Consider the following 21,843-nt stretch of genomic DNA (forward strand, 5'->3'; position numbering starts at 1 on the left):
AATAGAAAAGGGGATGAGAATATCCAATGTTAATAGTAAATACATAAAGCTAATATGAATAGTCAAATTCTGTTTTTAAGGAGAATTCTCCAATTGAATAGGAATTATGGATACAATAATCATAATGACCATTTTCTCTCAACTTCACTCCATTTCTTATGACAGCTAAAACCAGAGAGAAGATGGATGGTATTGTTATGCCCTAATGATATAATTTATAAAGAGAAAAAAATTATTGTCCAAAACTCTATCTTAGTTTCAGCTCAACGAGTTTACTCGCACTGGACAGACCTGGGTTTGATTTCTACCCCAGTTGTTACTCAGTGTGTAGCTCAAATTTTTCAACTTGAGCGCCAGTTTCCTCTTATGTAAAGTAGCCGTTTTACACATTCTCACAAGTACTTAAGAACTTGACATAGTACTTGGCACATACTAAATGTTTAAAAATTCTAGCTATTAGCATTTTATTCCAAATTTATATAAGCTGCATTATAACTATGCTCTTAAACTAAGCCAATAATTTGTTTTTGTTCTAGGATTTAGGAAACCCAATGGTTCTATAGTTGGTATTTAACATGGACATTTATTTCTTCTTGAATTAAAATGGATGTGTGTTGACCCTAGACTTTACTATTAGGTCATCAACATCTTTGGATAAAAGAGAAGAATTTGATTTCAGTTCATTATATGAACCTAAGCAATCAGCAGCCTATACAGCTGAATGAAAATCAGAATGAAATGGCCTTCTTAGCAAATGCACTGACAAAGAAGCACCTACGTATTAAGGCTGTTCTCAAGTAGCCATTTGTTTCCATAGCACCTAAGTAGAGAAAGACAAAATTTCCCATTAGTCTCCCTAAGCAGAGAAACATCAAGTAGTTTAAAATTCCAGGTTTTGGTCAGGAAAGATGATCATAGTTTCCATTAAAAGTTGGTTTTAGATTTTTTTTCTTATTTGGTTAACTAAAGTCATTCTTAGGCTATAATTTGAATTCATATTAGCATTCAAATTTTTGATATTTGTTTGACTTACAAGACTAATCATGCAAGTTTTTAAAATCTGCAATGTCCTGTTTTGCTTAGTGTAGAAGAGAAAATAACATAATAAAAGAGAAAACGCTTTCTTGGTGAAGATGGACTTAACGGGGAGTTCAAGAAAATTTCAGGATCTGAAGTCAATATGATCATAAATGAGAAAGAAGGAAATTTGGTCATTGTGTATTCATTCATTTGTTTTAGAAATATTTTTTCAAAAATTTCTAAGTACCTGGCACTCTGCCAAATGCACTGGGGACGGTCCCTGCCTTTAAGAAGTTTCAAGAAGCAAAGGAGGAAGATTGGGTCATCAGTAGTAATATTATACTACTGTAGAAAGCGTTTCATTAGCAAGCAGATATGGGGTATTGTGATAACATCGTGGGAGGGAAGACATGGAACTACAAAAGAAAATGAAATTGAAGAGAGACACAAAGGAGACACCGCAGAAAAAGCAAAAACTATTTTAATAAAGAAAATGTCTACCTTTCTAAAATCAAACACATTTAATACTTTGTGTGTATAATACATCAAAGATATGTCTTGTTCTTCAAAATGTCCTTTCTCCAAATGATTTTGAGGCTCAATCATGATTATAGGATACATGAAATTAAAAATATTAACATGACAACCACTCAGTACTCTATATAGTGCATTATTTATAAGACTCCACAAGGCACACAATTTATACAAATTGACATGTACTATATGAAGGGTTCTCAGTTTTCAGGTATTTATCCCTGCTAGCCAGGGTAAACATTCTTTTAACATTGTACCTTGGTGTCCTTTGAAAGATGGACATTGAAAATTAAAAATAAGTTAGTATATAGGCACTGATGTATGGAAAATACATTTTGTGTTTTTACACGTTGTAAGCTGGAAATGCCTTTTAAATTACATGTATATTTATTTTAAAAAGCTTGACAAACACTGAGCAATCTGTAAAGAATGGGAAACCTCTTGACCATCAATTCAGATATAATTCTACTATTTGCAGCGCTATTAATTTAATGATTAAGCTAATTTCTTTAACATCCTTTGGTTGTCAGGTACCAAAATAGTTTTGAAGTTAGAGAACTGCTTCCCCACTTAATTCTTGTGGGTGGTTCAATTCCCCATCATATTCAGAGCTGAAAAGTATTTTTTTATGCATTTTTATCTTAAGCGATAATCCATTAGGAGCAAAATAAATCCTGTCTTAAAATTTTAAAAAATGCAAATCATTCTTGAATGACTTTAGACTGTAGGATTGCAAGACACAGACTCTCTTTTACCCCCACATCCTGAATGCTGCTTTTTCATGTTGTCACCTCTGTAACAGACTGAAATGATGCCTGTTGTTATATCAGGATCACCCAATGTAGTGACAATCTAATCTAATCAGGATGGCCCAATCTAATGAGAGTGTCAGGTGTAGTGCTTCTAAAGTCAGTTAATAGTAATACTTTAAAGAAATTTCATTGCAAGAAATACTGTATAAGAGCCTTTATATTATATGCATACATTCACAAAAAGCACTTAAAGGGCGTCTGGTCCAAACTATTGCCAGAAGATTCCAAAGCCCATACATTTTGTTCCAAATGTAATTATGACAGTTACCACAAAAGCAGTGAAAAGCAAGATAAGAAAATCGTGGTCTTTCTTCAACGATTTCAACCCCATTCCTTGGTTGAACAGGTAATGAAAGTATGTTGTAGGTTGTGCTTGTTTTGAAACAGATGTCAGCTGGGACCATATGCGACAGCAGCTTCAGATTTTTTCATTATCGTTGTTGTTGATTTTTTTAAATGCGACTGGGCTTGCTTGCTTCAAAGAAGTCTTAGAAACATCTGTGTGCATGGTCGACATGGCTATCGTCTCGTAGTCATCATCCCGAGACCGGAAATCACAAAAGTTGAAGAAGAACTGCAAGTCTCTCTGGAAATTTTTGTTCAGGAATCCATAAAATATGGGGTTGACACAAGTAGATATCATTGCCGTGAGGTGGCAGAGCAGGAATAAGAGATTATGGTTGCATGTAGCAATAATCTGATGGTTCCAATCAAACACTGTATTAAAGATGGTAAGAGGCAGCCAGCAGACCGCAAATGCTACCACAATGGACAGCAGCATGATGTTGATTCTTTTGGTTTCACCGGACCTGTACTTACTGTCTCTCATCTTGTCCATCATGTTGTTTCTCCTTTTTAAGCGTATATATATCTATAGAGAAAAGAAAAAATGAGTTCAACTAGAACCACTCATTTAATGAGAAATTCTGTGGAAAGAAGGTAAAAATGCAAATGGTCGGGGGGCAAAAGGGGAGTTTTCTTACCTTGAAGTAGCAAATAAATATAAAACAGAGTGGGCCAAAGTACTGCAGCACCAAGAGGAGAGTGGTGTAAGACAACCTATGAGAGTCCAATGGAAATTTATCAAAGCACACGTATTTGTCCTTGTATGCGTCAAGGGTGACATTTTGGAATGGTTCATCAGTCAAGACTTGATAGATCAGGAAGGGTAGAGAAGAAGCGACAGCAAGGACCCAAATGACAGCAATACCTACGTAAGCATGTCTATTATTTGGTCTCCACCCTCGTGGGTTGATTATCAGCTGGTGACGTTCCACAGCAATGAGAACCAGAGAGAAAATGGACACAGTGATTGAAACACATTGCACAAAAGGATTCAACTTGCACATTGCCTCACCAAAAACCCAGTGGTCCATTAATGTGTAGACAAATGTGAAGGGGAGACACATGATGGCAACAAGTAAGTCTGAGAAGGAAAGGTTCACAATCAGGATGTTGGTCACATTTCTCATCTCCTTTTGTTTCAAGATGATTATGATCAAGGCCAGGTTTCCAGTGACGCCAAGAATTATCACAGCTCCATAAGCTAGAGCTAATGTAAATATCATGGCCAAGGGCAGATGGCAGTCATCATTTTCAAAAGCCAAAAACTGGGAATTCTTCTTTGAAAAATTATAGTAGATTGAATGGTTTTCAACCTGGGAAAACACAGTTGAATTCATTTTTATTGGTTTGGTTGTTATAGATTAGTTTAGACAAATGGATAGTATGTTTCTTCAAAGCAGGTCAAATGTTCAGCTTATTTTTATTCCCCATATTGGAATCCACTTATCAAAATTACTCTGAATTCTTCATTCCCTGGAACTGAACAATCTGTAAAGAGAAAATGACCAATTGCATTACTAATTTTATGGAGGGCAGTCAAAATGAATTCTGACTGATAGTACTATTTAATGTGAAGACATTGAAATAAATAAAACAAAATCTGTACAAACATCTTTTTAAAATAGCAGAAACATTTTGAAAAAAATCTCACAGTATTTTTCATTGGACTTGCTTACACACTGAGTTTCAGCAAAACATAGTGGTCTGTAAATTAGTAAGGCGTGTGTAAATCTCATGCTCAAATTCTTATATAAACAGTACTATCAGCACGTTCTGAACACTAAGAATATGAATATATAATATAAAGTACAATGCACAGCTTAAAACAAGAAAATATATGAAACAAGCAAAGCAGAACAAAACAAAACTTACTTAATTCTTCCTCTTACTATAAAAGAATTCATGTAGAGGTCAAGTTGCAGTACTAGCTCCATCAGACACTGAACTGCTCTTTAAGGCAGACATATTTAACACAAGTATATTCCAAAGGAGATGATTAATACAGTGAAACATCAAAAAAACTTTGTCATATAAAGGACTGTTGAAGGAACAGATGTTTAATCCAAAAAAGACTTTGTAGGAATGGTACAGACATATCATATTTGTCTGGGTAGCATGTGGCAGAGGGAACTGGACTTAGAGTAGTATATCTAACTACACAAGTTAGAAGTAGAACCAAACAAAGTATATTATATTAAAAACAAAACAAAACAAAACAAATTTCACATTGTTATGAGGAACAAAGGTTTAATCAAATGGGATGAATTGCCCTCAAATCTAACAAGTGTCCATACACAAAAATTTGTAACTACTAGACTTTTGAGGATTGTGTAAGAGATTCAATTGCATAACTCTGAAGCTCTAACTGTAAGATTCTATGATTTTATTAATATGTCCCAAGCTTTCAAAGGATTTTTAAGGTTCTATTCATGTAAATATCTTCCTTCCCTCTAGATTATACACAGATACAAGGCAGGGACCTAATTTTAGTCATCATGTTGATCTTTCATAGCCTTTTGTGATATACATACTCTTTTCTTACCAACAAAACAAATTACAGTGATAGTTTTATAAAGATTAAAAACTTTTAAAAAAAATCTCTAATTTACTCTAGACTACTAAGTAGATCTATGAGGTGAGATTTCTTCTGTTAATTAACAGGCCATTGTGCCTGTGTTAAGAAAGGGAATTGTGTTTATTTCTTATGCGAGAACAATAAAGAAACTCATGAAGATTTACTTCCATTGAAAAGGAGATAAAACATTTAATGAACCACCAATACATTTACCTTTTAAGTGGTTCCTCTAATGAACATTTCCTTGAGTGTTTTTGCTTTCTAGAATAAGGAGTGCTTTTTTATTATAAAACCACAACTTGGATTTATGAAACTGAAGAAGAATAAAAATAAAGGTTGCTAATATTAAGTGAGACTGAAAGTAGTAAGACTAGAAATGGTAGTGGAATAATTTCAAGTGGGACTGTTATTAGAAATATGGTTCTCCCCTTCTCTATGCAACAACGTATAATTATAATGACTCCTAAATTTACGTGGTAATCACACTTTTTCTCTCAAGAATATCAAAGGCAGAATTGATATGTGTCTCCTAGTGTCTTGAGAATAAACCTTGAAGAAGCAAGTAATAATCTAAAAATTCTTCTTTAGAAATTTCTCCCTTAAGGATTCAAGAAAACTTTGTATCATACTGCATATTCAGGCTGTTATCCACATATTGAACATTACTTATCAGTTCATTGTCAGTTTTTCTTCATTATGTAAAGTAAAAATAGCTTGATAGGAAAGTTCATCTTCTTTATGCTATGACTTCTCATGGCTCCCTGCACCAGGTGAGTAAGTACCCAGGTATGAGCCACATGAGGTATGGACTACTGAGTCCATCCTCAGCCTGATGCTAAGACCTCTACATTATGCCTCTCTTCTGTCTTTCACTGCTTGCTCTAATAGTCCCATTGTGATGCTCTGTTCTAGGCAGGCCAGTCTTTTCACAGTCAAGTGCACCTGGCCTGTTTTAGCATCTGCATCTTCACCCCTACCATTCCTCTTGCTAGGTGTTCTGTCTCATCACAATCCAAAGTCTACCCATCTTTCTAAGCACCATTTAGTGCCTTGAATCCTTAATTGGCTCCTCTCAATTATAATATAACCTCTTTACGGTAATGACTGTGTATATTTCATAGTACCTTGCCAATATTAGATTTAGAATTAAAATGTGCTGACTGACATAGTTGATGCATGGTTGAAATTACAGGTTCTCTCGTGAATCAATCTTAACATCAACAGCTAAATTCTATCCTAGTCCTTTTACATGCAAAACAGATGCTACTTACAATAGTAATTTTATTAGGTCAGGTATATAGGAAAAAAATGTTCCACTTTGTGTTAAAAAAAGAAATTGTTTCTGAAAGAAAATTCACTCACCCAATAAATACTTATTGAACACTTATTTTGTGTCAGGCATGATTTTAATGGAGACAGCAGTTACATTCTCATTGAGTTTCTAGTCTTGTGGGCAGAGAAAGACAATAATGATAATAATAATAATAATAATAATAATAATAATAATAATAAGTAGTAGTAGTAGTATGACAGATGATAGTAAATGCTATGGAGAAAAACAAAGCAATGCAGGGGAACTGGGATTGTTGGTAGCTGCAGTTTATTACTGGGTGGTGAGGGAAGGCCTCTGCCTGCCTGAGAAGATGGCATGTGCAGTAAGTGCTAAGTGAGGAAGCCATGCAGAGATCTCAGGGATTGCCTCCCATATGGAAAGAATATAACATCCTTAAGGCTGGAGTGTATGTGGTGTGCTAAACAGCAATCCAAAGTGGAATAAATAAGGGAGAGACTAGTAGAACATTAATTGGAAACGGTAAACAGGAGGAACGGACTGTGTAGGGCCCGATTCCACTGGACTGTCTGACTTGTTCCCTGAGAAAGATGAGGAGTCACTGGAGAGTCTGTGGTAAAGAGGTGCAGTTATATGACTTGTTTTAAAATTATTATTGTAGCTGCTGTTTTCAACAGACGTAGGAAAGAAAAGAAGTAAGGAGATTCATTAAGAGGCTAGTGTGTTAATCCAGGTGAGAGATCATGAAGGTGCAGACCAAGGTGTTTGCAGTGGAAAGGAAGAAAAATAAAAATTTTACATCCACTGACCAAGCCTGACAGAATTCAATGTGTATGAGAATTAATGCAAACATTTATTAAATTATTACAATGTATGGGCTACAAAGACAGCTTTCTTGCAGATGACTTTAGGTAAATATAGTGAAACTCTATGACACATTTGGAATTATATTTGATAGACATTTTCTGTGAGGAATAGCGGTGTTCCTACTAAGTTAACTTACCTATAGAGAAAATGTGAACTTTTTGTTTTCCAATTATTTGCAAGCCTCCTTTGCTAAATGCATGCTGGGTAGTCCTTCCAGTTGAATAAAACAGTTCCCCATTTGGATAAAATGTATATTTTCAGCCTACCTTAGTATAATTTCAAGGATGAGTAATTGTCAGAAAATGAAAATGCTAAAAGAGAATTTACATACATTATCTTCGCAAAAGAAAATAATTTGATATTTACTATTCCAATATGTAGTTCTAAAATAAGGTGTGCAACTACAGATACGACAAAAATTAAATATTATTAAATCTCATGATGGCTGTCATGTGCATTTACAGACAAATCAGAGACACTGAATACATCACCAGTTGGCAAATAGAAATTTCTTTCTCATTTCCAATTAGAAAACTGGCTTTTCACTACTTGCTGTCCTTAGTGCTGTTACTACCTGAAAATACACCTTTCTGGTCATAGCCTGCTACAGGTAATTTTTTCATGTGCTCGTAATTGGCTGTTCACCTCATGTGTTTGGGAAAAGAAATGCCATCCTTGTTACATGCAGCCTCCCAGAGTTACTGGGAGTTTAGCTCTCATGAGTTATATAATTCCCTGTTCCTTCCTCTCTGAGGAGGGCCTGTTCAACAGACAGCTGCCTTAAAACAATAAGAAAGACTAATAAAGCCATAGTCACCTACCGAAATGCAATTGGTCTTGTCATGGGTGGGAGCTGGGCTGGAAAGCTTTCTGCTCTCTCTTGCTTCACCAAGCAAGCAGCCTGGAGTCTTGGGACTGACTGCAATCGTTTTTCTGTGCTGTCCAGGCAGAGAGAGACAGGTCAACTCTGCCCTTACCCTTCACGCTGTGCTACCTAGTGAGTGATGCTTTCTCCTAGGATCCAGGTGAGCATGGCAAATCTAAGAGGTCTTGAAAAGGGGAGGGGTGGATGTCAAAGCACACTGCCTCTCTCCCCCCTTTTTCCGTGCCCACCTTTATTGTTAGCTAGGTGAACTGCCCCAGATTTTCCTCATTCCTAACCCTCCCCAACACACACACACACACACACACACACACACACACACACACACACTTGCCACCTATCTATCAGGAAATATGTCTATCTATGATGATGAGACTATCAAAAAGGAAAACATCCAAGCCAACTAACAACAAGCAAGCAGAGCCCAAACTCAGTTCTCTCTGACCCAACATCAGTGTTTAAAATATTCACCTTTCTCCGGTCTCCCTGAGGACCAACGGAATACTTTTAAGCCACCTCCACCTTCAGCCCATCGCCAATCTTCCAACCCAAGCCGGGCTCCAACATCACTGCTCTAAAAGGAGCTAAAGAGTTCCCTGATTAAAACTTGGAAATGGGAGGACGGGCTCAGGGCATCTACCAGGGAGTCGCCACAGACTGGGAGGGCCCAGTACAGTTGGATGGGGCTTGATTCCAGCCCAGTCCTGAGAACCACAAGTGTCCCCGGGTGCTATGCTCGCGCCGGGGCCTCCGCAGGCTCGCGGGAGGGAGACGAAGGCGGACGAGCCGCCAAACCCACCCTCCCCAGACCATCCTAGCGCTGGTTACTTCGCGAAAACTCCAGTGCAGCCGCCGGGGCAGAGGGTCCAGCTAAGCTAGTTACAGAAAAATGCGAAAAGATGGGCGAGGTGAGAGAAAGACCAACTAGAGCACCTGCCCACCCCCTGGGATTTCGTACGAGAACCCGAGGAGAGAAGAACTCTGATCCCATCCAGAAATCCTCCCGGAACAGGGTGTGCAGGTGCCGCAAGTTCGGTTACCAACGTCCTCACACCCATAGGCAGGAGTCCTGGAGTTGTTCGATCTTTGGGAGCATCTTGCGACCTGCCCGCAAGGGGACCGGAACCGAAAGACTGACCCCCACGTCCCACCTCGGTTCCCCAGAGCCAATTTCGGGCTCTCGTGTGTTTTTTCTTCCTCTCGCATCCCTCACTCCATTAATGAGAGATTTCTCAAAAGTCCCTTAAAAGGGTGTAAACTTGAAACTTACCCGTCAGTTCGAGTCGTCCTTTCCACCCCTGTTTATTGAAGCGGGAAGGGTGGCAATGGAATGGAGCAGAGACGGGAGAAAAGATCTGCTGGTATTTCTCCTGCTCAAACCCTAAAGATTGATGAAGATAAGCAGAGACGCCCCCTTAAAGCCGAACTCCACCTCATCCCGCGATCACGTGACGCGCCCCACGAGTAGCGCCTAAAGCTCCCCCCACAAACACCTCACCCTGGATATGCACCTCGGGGGAGCGTTGCCTAGGAATTATGGAAAGAAAAGCAATTAAACTAATCCACACATTGTTAGACACAGACGCACGGTGCCGAGGAAAGTAATCACTCATACCCACACAGTCCTTGACTCCGCGAAGGCAAGGCGATTCTACAAGGCTTTTAAAAAGTCAGTGTCGCTGTGTTTTGCTTTGTTTGCAGGTCAGTGCCATCTTGTGGCCGACGTTACACCCGGCCGAAAAAGCTGGGCTGTAAACCCAACTCAGGAATGAAAGGGGTTGTTATTGACGGGAAGAGAAAACACGACATTCACGGCGACATAATCCACTATACGTTTCTTGCTTTGTTTTGTGACGTTCAAGTATTTCTTAACGCCAGTGCCGAGTTTTTTCCCCCCTCATTTTAAAATTGAAGAGAAGACTTTTTTAAAAAGCAAAAGTAGCGAATCGGATGAGAGAGCATAGCCTTTCAGTGCTCCTTTCTTTCCACTGAGAAAATGCATTGAGTCAGATCTGTTCCCAGTGTCTGGCTGCTTTTTTAGGGGAGCACGATGAACGGAACATTTCCCTGATGGTCCAAGAATCAATGCCGTTTCGTCGGTACTTCATCTACTACAGTACTGAGCATTATGAATAAAAGAAGAGAATGTACAGAGTACACTGATGGTGCTAAACCATCACGGTGCTTGATGATTCAGGCTAATTAATGACACGCTGATCTCAGATGGTTTAAATAGTTCTATCTACTTTGAAAATTCAAAGTTGTGTAACACAAACGTACGCGCGCACACACGCACACACATTATTTACTGATGTAGATGAATAAAACTTCCAAATCAAACTGTCAAAAAATAAAAAGCCTTCCTAATAAAGATATAGGTGACTGCCTAGGATATGCATAAAGGTTTTATTACATAACAACTATGATTGCATTCTGTCTTCAAACTGAAAACAAAATTCCAAGACAAATGGAATTGTCTGAACTTTACACTGTTAAATGTTTTGTTTTGTTTTCTCCGGATTGTTAGGCTGAATAAACATTATGTAAAGCTCAATATAGGCCATAACTCATTTATTTATATAGACAGTGATGTACACAATCTTTTTATTTCCTAGCAAAGTTTTGTAAAATATTTGTCATTAAACATTTTTATATAGTTAGAAAGGAATATGATCAAGAATTAAAAATATCTGATTATGTAATCAATGTCCTATAATAATAGATATGAGCATACATTTTAAAAATTCCACTGTTGGTTAAACAGAGTAGAATGGCATATACATTTTCTTTTTCTTTCTTCTTCTTCTTTCTTTCTTTCTTTTCTTTCTTTTTTTTTTTTTTTACCAAGGATAAAATTAAGACATAATTTAGGGATTTCAGTTATTTTAAAGAGCAATAACTTATTTAGGTTTCTACTCACCCCTTGTCCAATCCATTTGCTTAAGTCATATTCTGTTCTTAGAAGCAAGTTTACCCCCAAGGTTTTGATCATCAAATTGGCTACTTTTAGCCTGCTGCAAGAATTACACAGGAAATAATTTAATTCTCTACGAAGAACACATTTTTTTATGCTATATCAGCTAATATATTGCTATATATTAGTTGCTATATACCAGCAAATATTTTTACCTGAGAATATAATTTGGACTCATTAGATACTTTCCTTCCTGTATTTTCCAAGAATGCTAATAAAGGCATATCTTCAAGAATGCCTGAACTACTGTGGCTATTATATTTTGTCATCGTATTAACTTAATTTTTATAAAGTGTCCCCCCGAAGGCAAATTTATAAAGCTGCATTCTTGAGATGGTCATCTCAAATACCAATCTTTGTAAGATCGTTGATCTCAAAGATTTTTTCTATGTCAAATTTTGTGGTAAAAGGAGAAGTTTTGAAATGCTCCTCAACAACAGCAAAATTATTTAATTCTCTAGGAGTATCACTTACTAAGTATTCTTTCCAAAGTGTAAAAGAGAAAACTTAAGCATAGTATAATCACCAAATATAATGTAAGATCCTCGTATAATGTAATCTTGGAAAGTTTGAAATAAAGTAATCTGAGTTCCTCAGAAAATGTGTTAAAGAGAAGATAGGTGTTAAATAAAGATCACTGATTTTTCTACTCTTAAGTGAACAGTCAGTCACATACTTTCCTATTTGGGATTCAAACTAGATAAAACCTTTGCTAGGGAGAGATAACTTTTTGCATTTTGTGTATTTCTTTCTGAAATTTCAAAACAGCCTAACCTATAAACCATGACTAAGAAAAATAAATTAATGAACTATTCTCATAATTTCTTGGGCAACAGTCTTGTTCTGTCATTGAAACTGAGGGATAGGCTCTACTCATTAAATCTCTATAGATATTAAGTTTATCATACACGTTTTAAAAAATGGGACATCTTTATGGTCTGACCCTTTAAATTCCATGATTCAATAATTGTCTAGCTAAAAGTGTGTCACTATACTTGGTACAGGAATTTATCCATCGTGATGACTTTATTGCTCTGCTGATGAATTTCTGCTGCAAGGGTTAAAGTTTCTAAAATGCTCTTAGGCTTTGATACAGGAAAATTATAATAAATGATCATTTAGAAAAATCTTGATAAGCATTAACACTATATGTAACTAGAAATGTAAGTAGGGAACTAGAATGTAGATAATATTGAAAAGGAGGAAATCCCACTGGGGTAGGACTTTACTATGCAACATGTTGTTGGATTAGTTCATAGCCTATGAATTAATCAGGTGCCAGATTTCCTTCTTTCTGTGATTTACCTACCGCATTTCTTTGAATCTATGACACTACAGCACGTAAGTTGCAATGTTATTTTATGGACCACTGAGAAAGAAAAAGATGCTTCCAGTCAAGCAATGGCATACAATCAATTGTAAATGAACCTAAAAGTTAGAGTACTAAAATGTTAAAGAAAAAGCCCTCATCTTAGAACCAGGATATATAGTAAGTAAAGAGTTGTAACTAAATTGGTCAGTTCAAATAGTACAATCAGTTTATCCAGTTGTCTTTTTTAAAAAATTAACTAGCAGAAGGAAGTGACAATGAATTTAGTTTAAATGTTAACATACAAGTATATACACAAACAATTCAATCATCTTCCTAGTGTAGAAGACACCAAATATTTATGGATTCGTTCTTGGTTTGAAATAGGAATGCACTCAAAAAAGTTCTTATTTGGTTACACAGACTACAAATTTAGAGCATTTGTTTTAAAACTCTGTCAGAATAAGACTGTATAGGACTAGGATCTTAAAATTACTTAGCATATATCCAAACATTATTCTCCAGATCTCATCTTGTCAGATACCCTTGAGCTATTCAACAAAAGTGTGGTGCTATTTTACAAAAGCCTATCATTTTGTATTTGTTGCATGCCTAATGAAAAGAGAGTTGCCATTGTTACTATTGTTGTTTTTTATTATAATTATTACTATTCTAGTCATAATTCCTTCCAAAGAGATGGAGTAGGAATCCCTGGTGAGAAGGGCAAGTATGAATGCAGTCATTGAACCTTCCATCATCTCTGACAAACATCTCTGACTGTCTGCATTGCCCCACTCCCACCCCCACCTCCGAAATCTCAGGCTTGGCATTAGACCTCTTCACAACCCAGCACTTCCGGTAGCCGACATAAGTAGATCAGACTTGGCCCCAGGATGTAAAACTGTTTCACATCCCTGAGATAGGGCAGTTTTCTCCCAAAGACAGGAAAAAGATCCCTTATGTGCACCTAAATATCACAAATGGGCGCAGAGTTGGTATGGTATGAAATGTTTGCTTAGGAAAGTGTCTTTTCTTCATTCCTTTGAAGTCTAGCTGTTGCTTTCTTTTCCCCAGATACATATAAATCTAGAAAGAGGATACATATCCCAGGATGGGCTGTGGTATATAATCTGACTCTTCTCAACCGAGGAAACTACTCAGCTACCACTCTCTGCTAGCATAGCATGTAGGTGAAAATAGAACTCAACTACACAGGTTATTGTAACTACGAATTCAAAACCTTAGTTGAGCCTTTAATATTACCTAGAAATTATTGGGCTTGTGTGACTCCCAATTCCTCTCCCCTTCAAAGATATTTCATATTGTCACCCCTCTCCCCCAACCTCCAACTGCACACCCTCAGTCTCAATGGACTCCTCCTTCCTTCTGAAGTGAGTAAAAGCTCCCTAAATCTCATATCCCTCGTGTTGGCAGTAGATCCTCCAGCCCGGTTTTTTCAGTCCCCAGGATTTGAGTCACCTTAGCCCATTGAGTTTTCCCAGCTGATGCCCCAAACATCATATGACAGAGATAAGCCATCACCATTGTGCTCTCCCACCCAATCCATGAACATAAAATCCATAAGCGAGTTGTTATTTTATTCCACTAAATTTTGAGAGGTTTATTAAACAATGCTAACACTTGTTTATTAAATAATTCAGTTTCACTGGCTTAACATTAAAATAAAAACAAAAACAAAATTGCTCACTCTTTCCCATTATAACTCTCTCCTCCATGTCCTAACTGCTCTGGCTGTCTTCTCTTACCTGGTAGCTTCTTCAAGAAGAAGGTCCAATAGTAACAAGGTCCTCTGATTGGCCTACCTGAAACTGCTTCTGCCCAGGACACCAGTGACCGAAGCCAGTGGACACAATTCAGACTTTATTGTTCTTATTCTTTATGTTGGATTTGCCTCTCTTGACCATCCTATCCTTCTGGAATTTTATTTTCCTTTGACTTCACTAACTCTACATTTCAGGTTTTTCTCCTTCCTTACTGGCTGTTCCTCAGTCTCTCCCCCAGGATCTGCCATCTCCATCTAACTCTGAGGTGTTTTTCTCCTTAGGATCCTATAATATAAATGGGCAAGAGATGGCACCTCTGTATTAGCCTAAAATGGTCCCCATATTATCTATTTCATCACAGCAGGCTAGGACTATTAGCCCAAAGCCAGAAAGCACCAAACTCAAATTCTCACACATCTAATTGTTTTAAATATAGCCCTAAATAAATATATATTTTAGCCACTTAGAGCCTACCAACTTCATACACCCTAAGAAATTGCACCCTTCATCTGTTAACCATAGATAAGACAAATCTCTTAACCATAAACCACACCGATCTGCAGCTGTCCTTTGGAACTCTGCCTCAAGTGTCCCCATCTTGCTGCTGAGTGAGGTCACCTAGGTATGAAAGCTCCCCTCCTATTTTTCCCTTCCCCCACTTAAGAGTCCCTTTGTCCTATCCTCATTCTGGGTGACAGCTCCACATGTTGTCTCTGGAAGGTCTCTTGCTAGGACAGACTTCCCCTGCCATGCAACCCTATCCAAGACCACCCAAAAAAGCTTGTATGTTATCATCTTCTGTGGACCTGTCTCTTCTTTGATCGACCCTGAATTGCCCAAATTTACTGGAGATTTCATTCTTATGCTTCTCTTTTTTTCCCACTCTTGGTGCATAGTCATACCCTCTGCCTTCACTTATATGCTTGTATGCTCCTAACTCTAAATGCCTATCTAAAGTACAGCGCTCTCTCACGTTTCCTTGAAAATGTGCTTTTGATAATGGACTGGATGTCAATCAATGTCATCATCTCTATCCTGCAAGCCAAAATCTAAGAATTGCCCCCAATGTTTCCCTCTCACACCCTCAAATTCAGCCGGGCAGATTCCCATTCATTTTACTCCCTAAATACCTTTCAGATGTGTTCTTTCACATCCATCAAGCTAAGCTCTCTTATTTCTCGACTCAGTGGTCTCTCTGCCACTAGCTGCTTTCACAGCAATCCAGTTATATCGCTCCCCAGCTCCAATTGTCTAGTTTTTCTGAAGAGCCTTTAAGTAAAGTGCAATGTCCCTTGAAACCAACATTTTCAGTATCATTCTCTACCACGTCCCACACACTTCAGTCAAACTGAACTATTCCCACCTCTCTGAATGTTACCCTCTCTCTCACCTTCACACTATGTCCCCACTTCTAACTTGCCCACCCCCTCCATCTGCTGGTTTCTCTCTCACCAGTTCCTCTCCTCAACTATAAAGCCCTCTCTTATATCTCGCCATCTCCCCAAATCCTCCATAGGCTGAGTTTGTCTTATTTTTATTCCTGCAGCTCCCTAAGTTTGTTTCTATTATGGAATTTGTCATACTATGTTGCAACTTATTTATTTGCACAGACCTACAACTACACTGTGATCACTGGAAGGCAGTGACTCCTTTTTTCACCTCTTCAGACTTAGAGTATAGAATAACATCTGGCATGTCATAAGATACTGAAAAAAGTTTTGTTGGAGGATTAAAGAACAAAAAGTAAGGTAGGATTACATACATTAATGAACATCACAAATCAAGCCCAGTTGTTCATCTCAAACGTGTAAAAAATGTCTTTGGCATTTTAGCTATGCTGGATTTTTACTATTTTTACACTGCACAAAATGCTGGTATCCACGTGTACATTTTAGTATATGTATATATGCTTACCACTGACTCCTCTTGGTGATTCTTCTCCTAGTTTTGGATTTTTTATGTGTTGATTCCGCTTTCCCCATTAGGTGTAAGCTTGAATAATGGACCACACTGTCTTTGAAAATGCATATAATGTCTAACAGATGAAATGTCTCATATCTTTTTCTACCTGCTGAATGATACACCGTTAAAAGCTGAGTTACCTATGAGAATAAGAGGAAGACTACGGAGACAGGTGCACTTTTGAAGAGCATATTATTCAACCATCTCAATTTTTCATTCTGGACTTATACTTTAAACAGTTCACTAAATGTTATCTTTAAAGACTATTTAAAACAAAACAAGATATCACAAATAAACTCTTTCATTTTCACTTAAATACAGTAAAGCTATATTTAGACTTACAACTAGATTTAAATTATTATCAATCAAAAATTAGCTAAGAAATGAAAAATTTATTTTTAGAAAACAATGTTGGGGAGATACTTACCAGCAATACCACTTATTTTGAGGAGTTTTGATCCACAAAAGAGAAGACTATACAGCCTATATATGTATTTACATGATAGAATGTTATGTCTCCAAAAGAATCCATGTTCTCTTTTATATATATATAAAAGATAAAACATGTATATTTATATATATACATATATGTAATATATACATATTTTGTGCTGAAATTTTAAAAATAATATAATTAGATAAAGAATTGATCTGTAAGACACCCACAACTTCTTAAAAGAATGAACCAAATATCATTATGCAGTTATTACAGCTGCATGAAAGAGAATGTGCCAGTATTAATGGGAAACTCAATAGTATTGCTTCTTTTTTTCTAATATTGAGGGGGAGACAAACAATTTCTATGACCATTACATTTTTCTGAAGATCCAAAAAGGTTATTTTTGTCCACGTATGTCTGTAATGCGTGCTTGTTCATGGCATAAAGTCATAGGTATTCAGAGCTCAAAGAGGGCTTGAGATTTGCTAGTCAAAACATTTTACTTTTCAAAGAAAGAAAGTGAAGACTAAAAAAATGAAGTGCCTTGTGTAAAGCCACATTACTAATTTATGATAAAACCTGACTGCAATCCAGGTTTTCTGACAAGTGTCCCTTATACAAATATGTATGTGATTGTAAAACCGTATACATGCGAATAGCATATATGTGTGTGTGTATTTTTAACATGGAAATTTTACTTTAAAAAAGAACTGCACATTCTCTCTGGAAATCAGTCACCCCTTTATATTTAATGATCTCATCATTACTACATCAAAAGGAAAGATATAAAGTTTTGCTTAAGTAGCATAGCACTTGTTAGAAGAAAGCAATGAAATGTTGATAGTGCTTGAGGACCACAAAATTATCATTGAATTGCCTGGGAAAATGACTCTATGCACACAAATACTTTGGGTTTACTTTTTTAAAAATTGCTTTAAAAAAAGCAAACAGCTTTTGTTCCATAAAAAGTGGTATGTATTTCACAATTATAAACCAATTCCTTGTTTTAAGTCCTAGATATTGATTATATGACAAACTATTACTATCCCAAAGAAGTCAATGAAGCAATGGGTATCATAAAATATTTTTGATAACACATAGAAATGGCCATTTCCACATCTTTTAAGAATTAAGGATTTAATTTTACCATGGTAGAAACAGTGGATAAAGAAATATTACTCTTAATGAATATTTAAAAACTCTCAGAGAAAAATATGTGTCAAATAGTGTAATATGATTTTCTCTACTTTATTTACCCCCACTATTCCCATAACTAATACGTCAAGGTCACATATCATTTGAGATCACACCAAAGCATTTTAGTATCTCTCCTCCACAAATGGTAGCTGTTATTAAAATGCAACAATAACTTTGACAAAAACAACAGACATGTGCCTCAAAGAAACAGACAACAATGCAACAACAGGCATTGTTTGGAGAGTGTTTTATTATTCAATAATTTGTCTTAGTAATCCCAAATGATTTTAACTTTCACCTTTATAGATAAGCTATCTTTCATAGTTAATAAAGAACCATGACTGCTGGGAAAGAGCCAGTTTAATTTTGTAACACACATAACATCCAACTTAATTTCCCAAATGAGCATTGTATAAATAGTGAGTCGGAAAACTACTGGAGCAGAGGTGGACATGACTATTTCTGTTCCCAGAGGTAGCAGTCTCCCTGCTTGAATATTACTCCATAAAACAGAACAAAATTACTCTATTATGTTCTACATAGAGTGACGATGATTAGTCTTGAATCCTTCCTGGGAAATTTGAAGATAAAAATGTATGTATTTTGATATCTTCCTCTTTACATAGCATATTGTTGGGATTTTCAAAATGACAATTTCTTCCCCAAAAAAGTATTCTTAATATTTTTTTCACTCTGTGTACATCAAATATGTATTTAAAGAAGAAATTCTGACTCCGTTTTTGAGATCTTCATGTTTTTGTATGTGGTGGGAAAGGAAATGGTGAGTTAATCAAAATCTTCATCTCAATGACATCTTGACCTTTTATTTTTAATACCCTAGTAACATTTACTTTAATCTAAAGGTTCATGTCATCAAGGAACAAGCACATTTGTGGAAAAGAAAAAATAAAATTCATCTTGTATTTTTAATATACAAAGCTTATAGCATATGTTTTTCGAAGATTGTTATAATGGGATTCCTTTGAAAGTTGTTTTAAAGCTAATGTGTATTTGAAGTTTGTCTGTATTATAACTGTGCAAGGGATGGAAGGATAGAAAGTTATGCGGCAATGTATATATAGTACACTAACTGTACAGATGTAGGAGTTAAAAAAAGTTTAAGAATAAAAGTTTGTTTTCTCACTGATTATCCCTTCTTGACACTTCCATCCCTCCCCTCACCCATTGCAAAATCCCATGGGCCGGCTCAGACTACTTACTGTGTTAAAATTTGGGGGAGAATATACTAGTATTCCAGAAATAGAAAAGAATGAAATAGGAACTGGATTTACTTGAGGTATTGAAAATCTATCTCTCTGATACAATGACAATCTATACAGATCCTCTATCAAATGCTAAAATTCAAGCAGAAAAAGAGCGCAGGAAGTTTGTCTGACTTCTAGGAGAACAGAAATTAGATTTACAGGTCACATTGCTCCCAAACGATACAGTCCTCTCCAGTTTACAGAATCAGTCCCACAGAATGGCACTCATCACCAGACACACAATGTTATGACTGTCAGTTAGTCGTTTTCCAGTGTTCAAGTATACAATAAATACAGCCTTCATCGTGCACACTACAGTCAAAGATCTCTCTCTCTCTCTCTCTCTCTCTCTCTCTCTCTCTCTCTCTCTCTCTCTCACACACACACACACACACACACACACACTGACTGAAAATAAGACAAACCACTGGGGATGGAAATCACGTTGAGGAGAAACAGGAGGACAAGTTTTGTTGGTTTTTTCTGTCTTTTTAAATCTATGGCATCACTTTTTACCCCTCGTCGTCTTTTTATCAGTGAGTATGGTCTTGAGAAGCGTTGATTCCACTTCAGCTTCACGCCCCAGCTCTACGCTTGCCCACGCCCACAACTACTCCTCCTAAGCAATGGGAATAAATCCTTTCCCCATTCATCGCTGACTCCTTTGTGTCCCCTACACGTTCAGGTCAACCTTGGTGCCTAGACTTCTCCCTTCCTCACTTCAAAAAGGTGCAAGACAAAGCAATGTTCTGTTTTGTCTTGATTTTTGTTTTTTATTCCGAACAAAGAGAGAACCTGGGCCTTACAGCTTTTTCTCGGGGAGCCTAAGCTCCTACAGATACCCCCGCACCCCCACACGATTTCAATACTCCTCCTAGTTCGCTTCACAAAGCAGGGGTTAGAATGGGCAGAAATCTTCCTGTTCATCAAGTTAACTTGGCTTCAGCGGGGAACCGGAGGCCAGGGTGACGGGGTGCCATCCTGGGGGCCTGCAGCGTCTCCCTAGGGCACCCAAACATCAAGGTAGGAGCTGGGATGCCCCGGCCCCCGTGTTTGGGAGAGGCCGGCGCGGAGCAGGCGCCCTGGAGCAGGGTCTCGGGGGTCGCTGCAGCAGTCACGTGTCCCCCAGGCACCTCTAAAACCCCCGCGGCTCCCCACTCCCTCCTCCCCACTGCCACCTCCAGGTCTCCTCCTGCAGCCACCGCCGCCCGCGCGCAGGAGCGACCGCGCTCCGCCACGTCCCCGGGAGCCGAGGCGCCGGCAGCGGGGGCACCCCGAGGTACGGGGTTCAGCATCTCCCCGACACCCCCTTCTGCGCGGGGCTGGGCCTGCAGGGAAGGGCGAGTCCCCACTGGGCCCCGGGAGCTGCACCTAGGTCCCCGGGTGTTTTCGGGGCTCCCGAGAGGGCGGGGTGGGGAAGCCGAAAGCAGCTCGCTGGAAAAGTGGGGATTTGGCTGGCGGGAGGAATGGGCGATTGTTAGGCGTGAAGGGAAAGCGGAAAGGGACCCGGCGGAATTCTTTGGTACGGGGCAGGTACTCACCCGGGTGGAGCAGGCACGGGCCGGACCCGGGGGGAGAGTGTGCGGGATCCGCGCCGGAGCCTGGGAGGGAACGATGGGTGGGGGATCGGAGAGGACCAAGCGCTCCCCCTGGGCGGGACGAGCCCCGGGTGCAGCCCTACCCGCGTCCGAGGCTGGGAATCGGCAGCCCTCGGGGTTTCCCGGGCCAGTGCTCAGCCCCAGCCCGACCCTGACGAGGCTCCGGGGCTCAGCCCACTCCGCTCCACTCGGGGCGTCCAACTGCCGCGCGGTCCCGCAGCTGGCGGGAGATCCAGAGGCAGCTTCGCCCCGGGTTTGCGCTCCTATTAGCAAGGTGGCCTCCTAACAAATGCGAGCAATAACACATCCACACACCTCGAATTCCAGAAATAGGGCATTTCTATCCCCAAGTTTACCCACCGTTAGTTCATCTGTTCAAGGAACTGAACCATCGTATTGGATCGAAGCCAAAAGACTTTGCCATAGAGCATGGAAATAGCCTCAAGCGCTCTCAGCAAAATGTTGCAGCCCGAATGCAATTTAAAATTTCTGATTTCTCAAGGGAAGAAAAATTCTGCTGTTAGAATTGAGAAAAGAGGGTGGCGCGTGCCTGTGTTTGTCAGTTGAGCAGCAGAACTGTGTTTCTCTTTCCCATTAAATTTTGCCAGATTCTGGCTTTAAAAATAAATCATGGGAATATTTGAGAACCTGGAATCTCGCCATTGTTCCAGGATCACAGCAAAAGAGGCAATAGTTGATATTTTATCATTGGTAGAGGGAAAAAAATACATGTATTTTCTTCTTTTGTGCGATTGGCATCCTTTGTGAAAAGAAAGATGTGCATTTTCATTAGGCAGGAAATTATCCTAATAAAGGAAAGTTATTTAAAAGTATAAGCTCAGTCTCTTAGTATCCTTTAAGTTCCCTGCAGTTTCTCCTATTATCCTAAGATCTACTTAACATACTTAAAGTCTACTCAGATTTCATTTGTCACTGTGTTAGATATAGATCAATTTTTATTAAAAATTATAATAAGCACAGTTTGACG

General features: G+C 38.4%; 2 protein-coding genes across 16 annotated transcripts in view; one reads left to right on the top strand and one right to left on the bottom strand.

The window, feature by feature from the left end:
• Window positions 1-21,843, top strand: part of NPY5R (neuropeptide Y receptor Y5) — a 113,184-nt gene that overhangs the window by 86,579 nt on the left and 4,762 nt on the right. For 2 of the 5 annotated variants that reach the window (XM_019736922.3, XM_019736919.3), the window contains exon 1: window positions 20,418-20,536. The exons of 2 other annotated variants lie outside the window; for them this stretch is intronic. The gene's annotated coding sequence lies outside the window, so the exon portion shown is untranslated. Of the gene's footprint in view, window positions 1-20,087; window positions 20,281-20,417; window positions 20,537-21,843 lie in introns of those variants that run through there. One more of the 5 variants, XM_074337781.2, reaches the window with a different exon arrangement.
• NPY1R (neuropeptide Y receptor Y1) lies at window positions 1,484-21,144 on the bottom strand. 11 transcript variants are annotated; one of them, XM_088792352.1, is made up of 5 exons: window positions 20,799-21,144; window positions 9,598-9,708; window positions 8,799-8,911; window positions 3,350-8,382; window positions 1,484-3,237 (listed from the first exon to the last, which is right to left on the bottom strand). In XM_088792352.1, exons 4-5 carry the CDS (start codon window positions 4,046-4,048, stop codon window positions 2,785-2,787), a joined length of 1,152 nt encoding a protein of 383 aa, XP_088648478.1. In that variant the 5' UTR covers window positions 4,049-8,382; window positions 8,799-8,911; window positions 9,598-9,708; window positions 20,799-21,144; the 3' UTR covers window positions 1,484-2,784. The 11 variants fall into 11 exon arrangements, with proteins under 11 accessions (XP_088648478.1, XP_088648477.1, XP_019592485.1 ...); XM_088792351.1 differs by lacking the exon at window positions 20,799-21,144 and adding an exon at window positions 9,826-11,024; XM_019736926.3 differs by lacking the exon at window positions 20,799-21,144 and having other exon boundaries at window positions 3,350-4,199; window positions 8,266-8,382; window positions 9,598-11,024.

Source organism: Rhinolophus sinicus, chromosome 15 (genome assembly GCF_057876585.1).
Source record: "Rhinolophus sinicus isolate RSI-liver-muscle chromosome 15, RSI-T2T, whole genome shotgun sequence".
Lineage (NCBI taxonomy): Eukaryota > Metazoa > Chordata > Mammalia > Chiroptera > Rhinolophidae > Rhinolophus > Rhinolophus sinicus.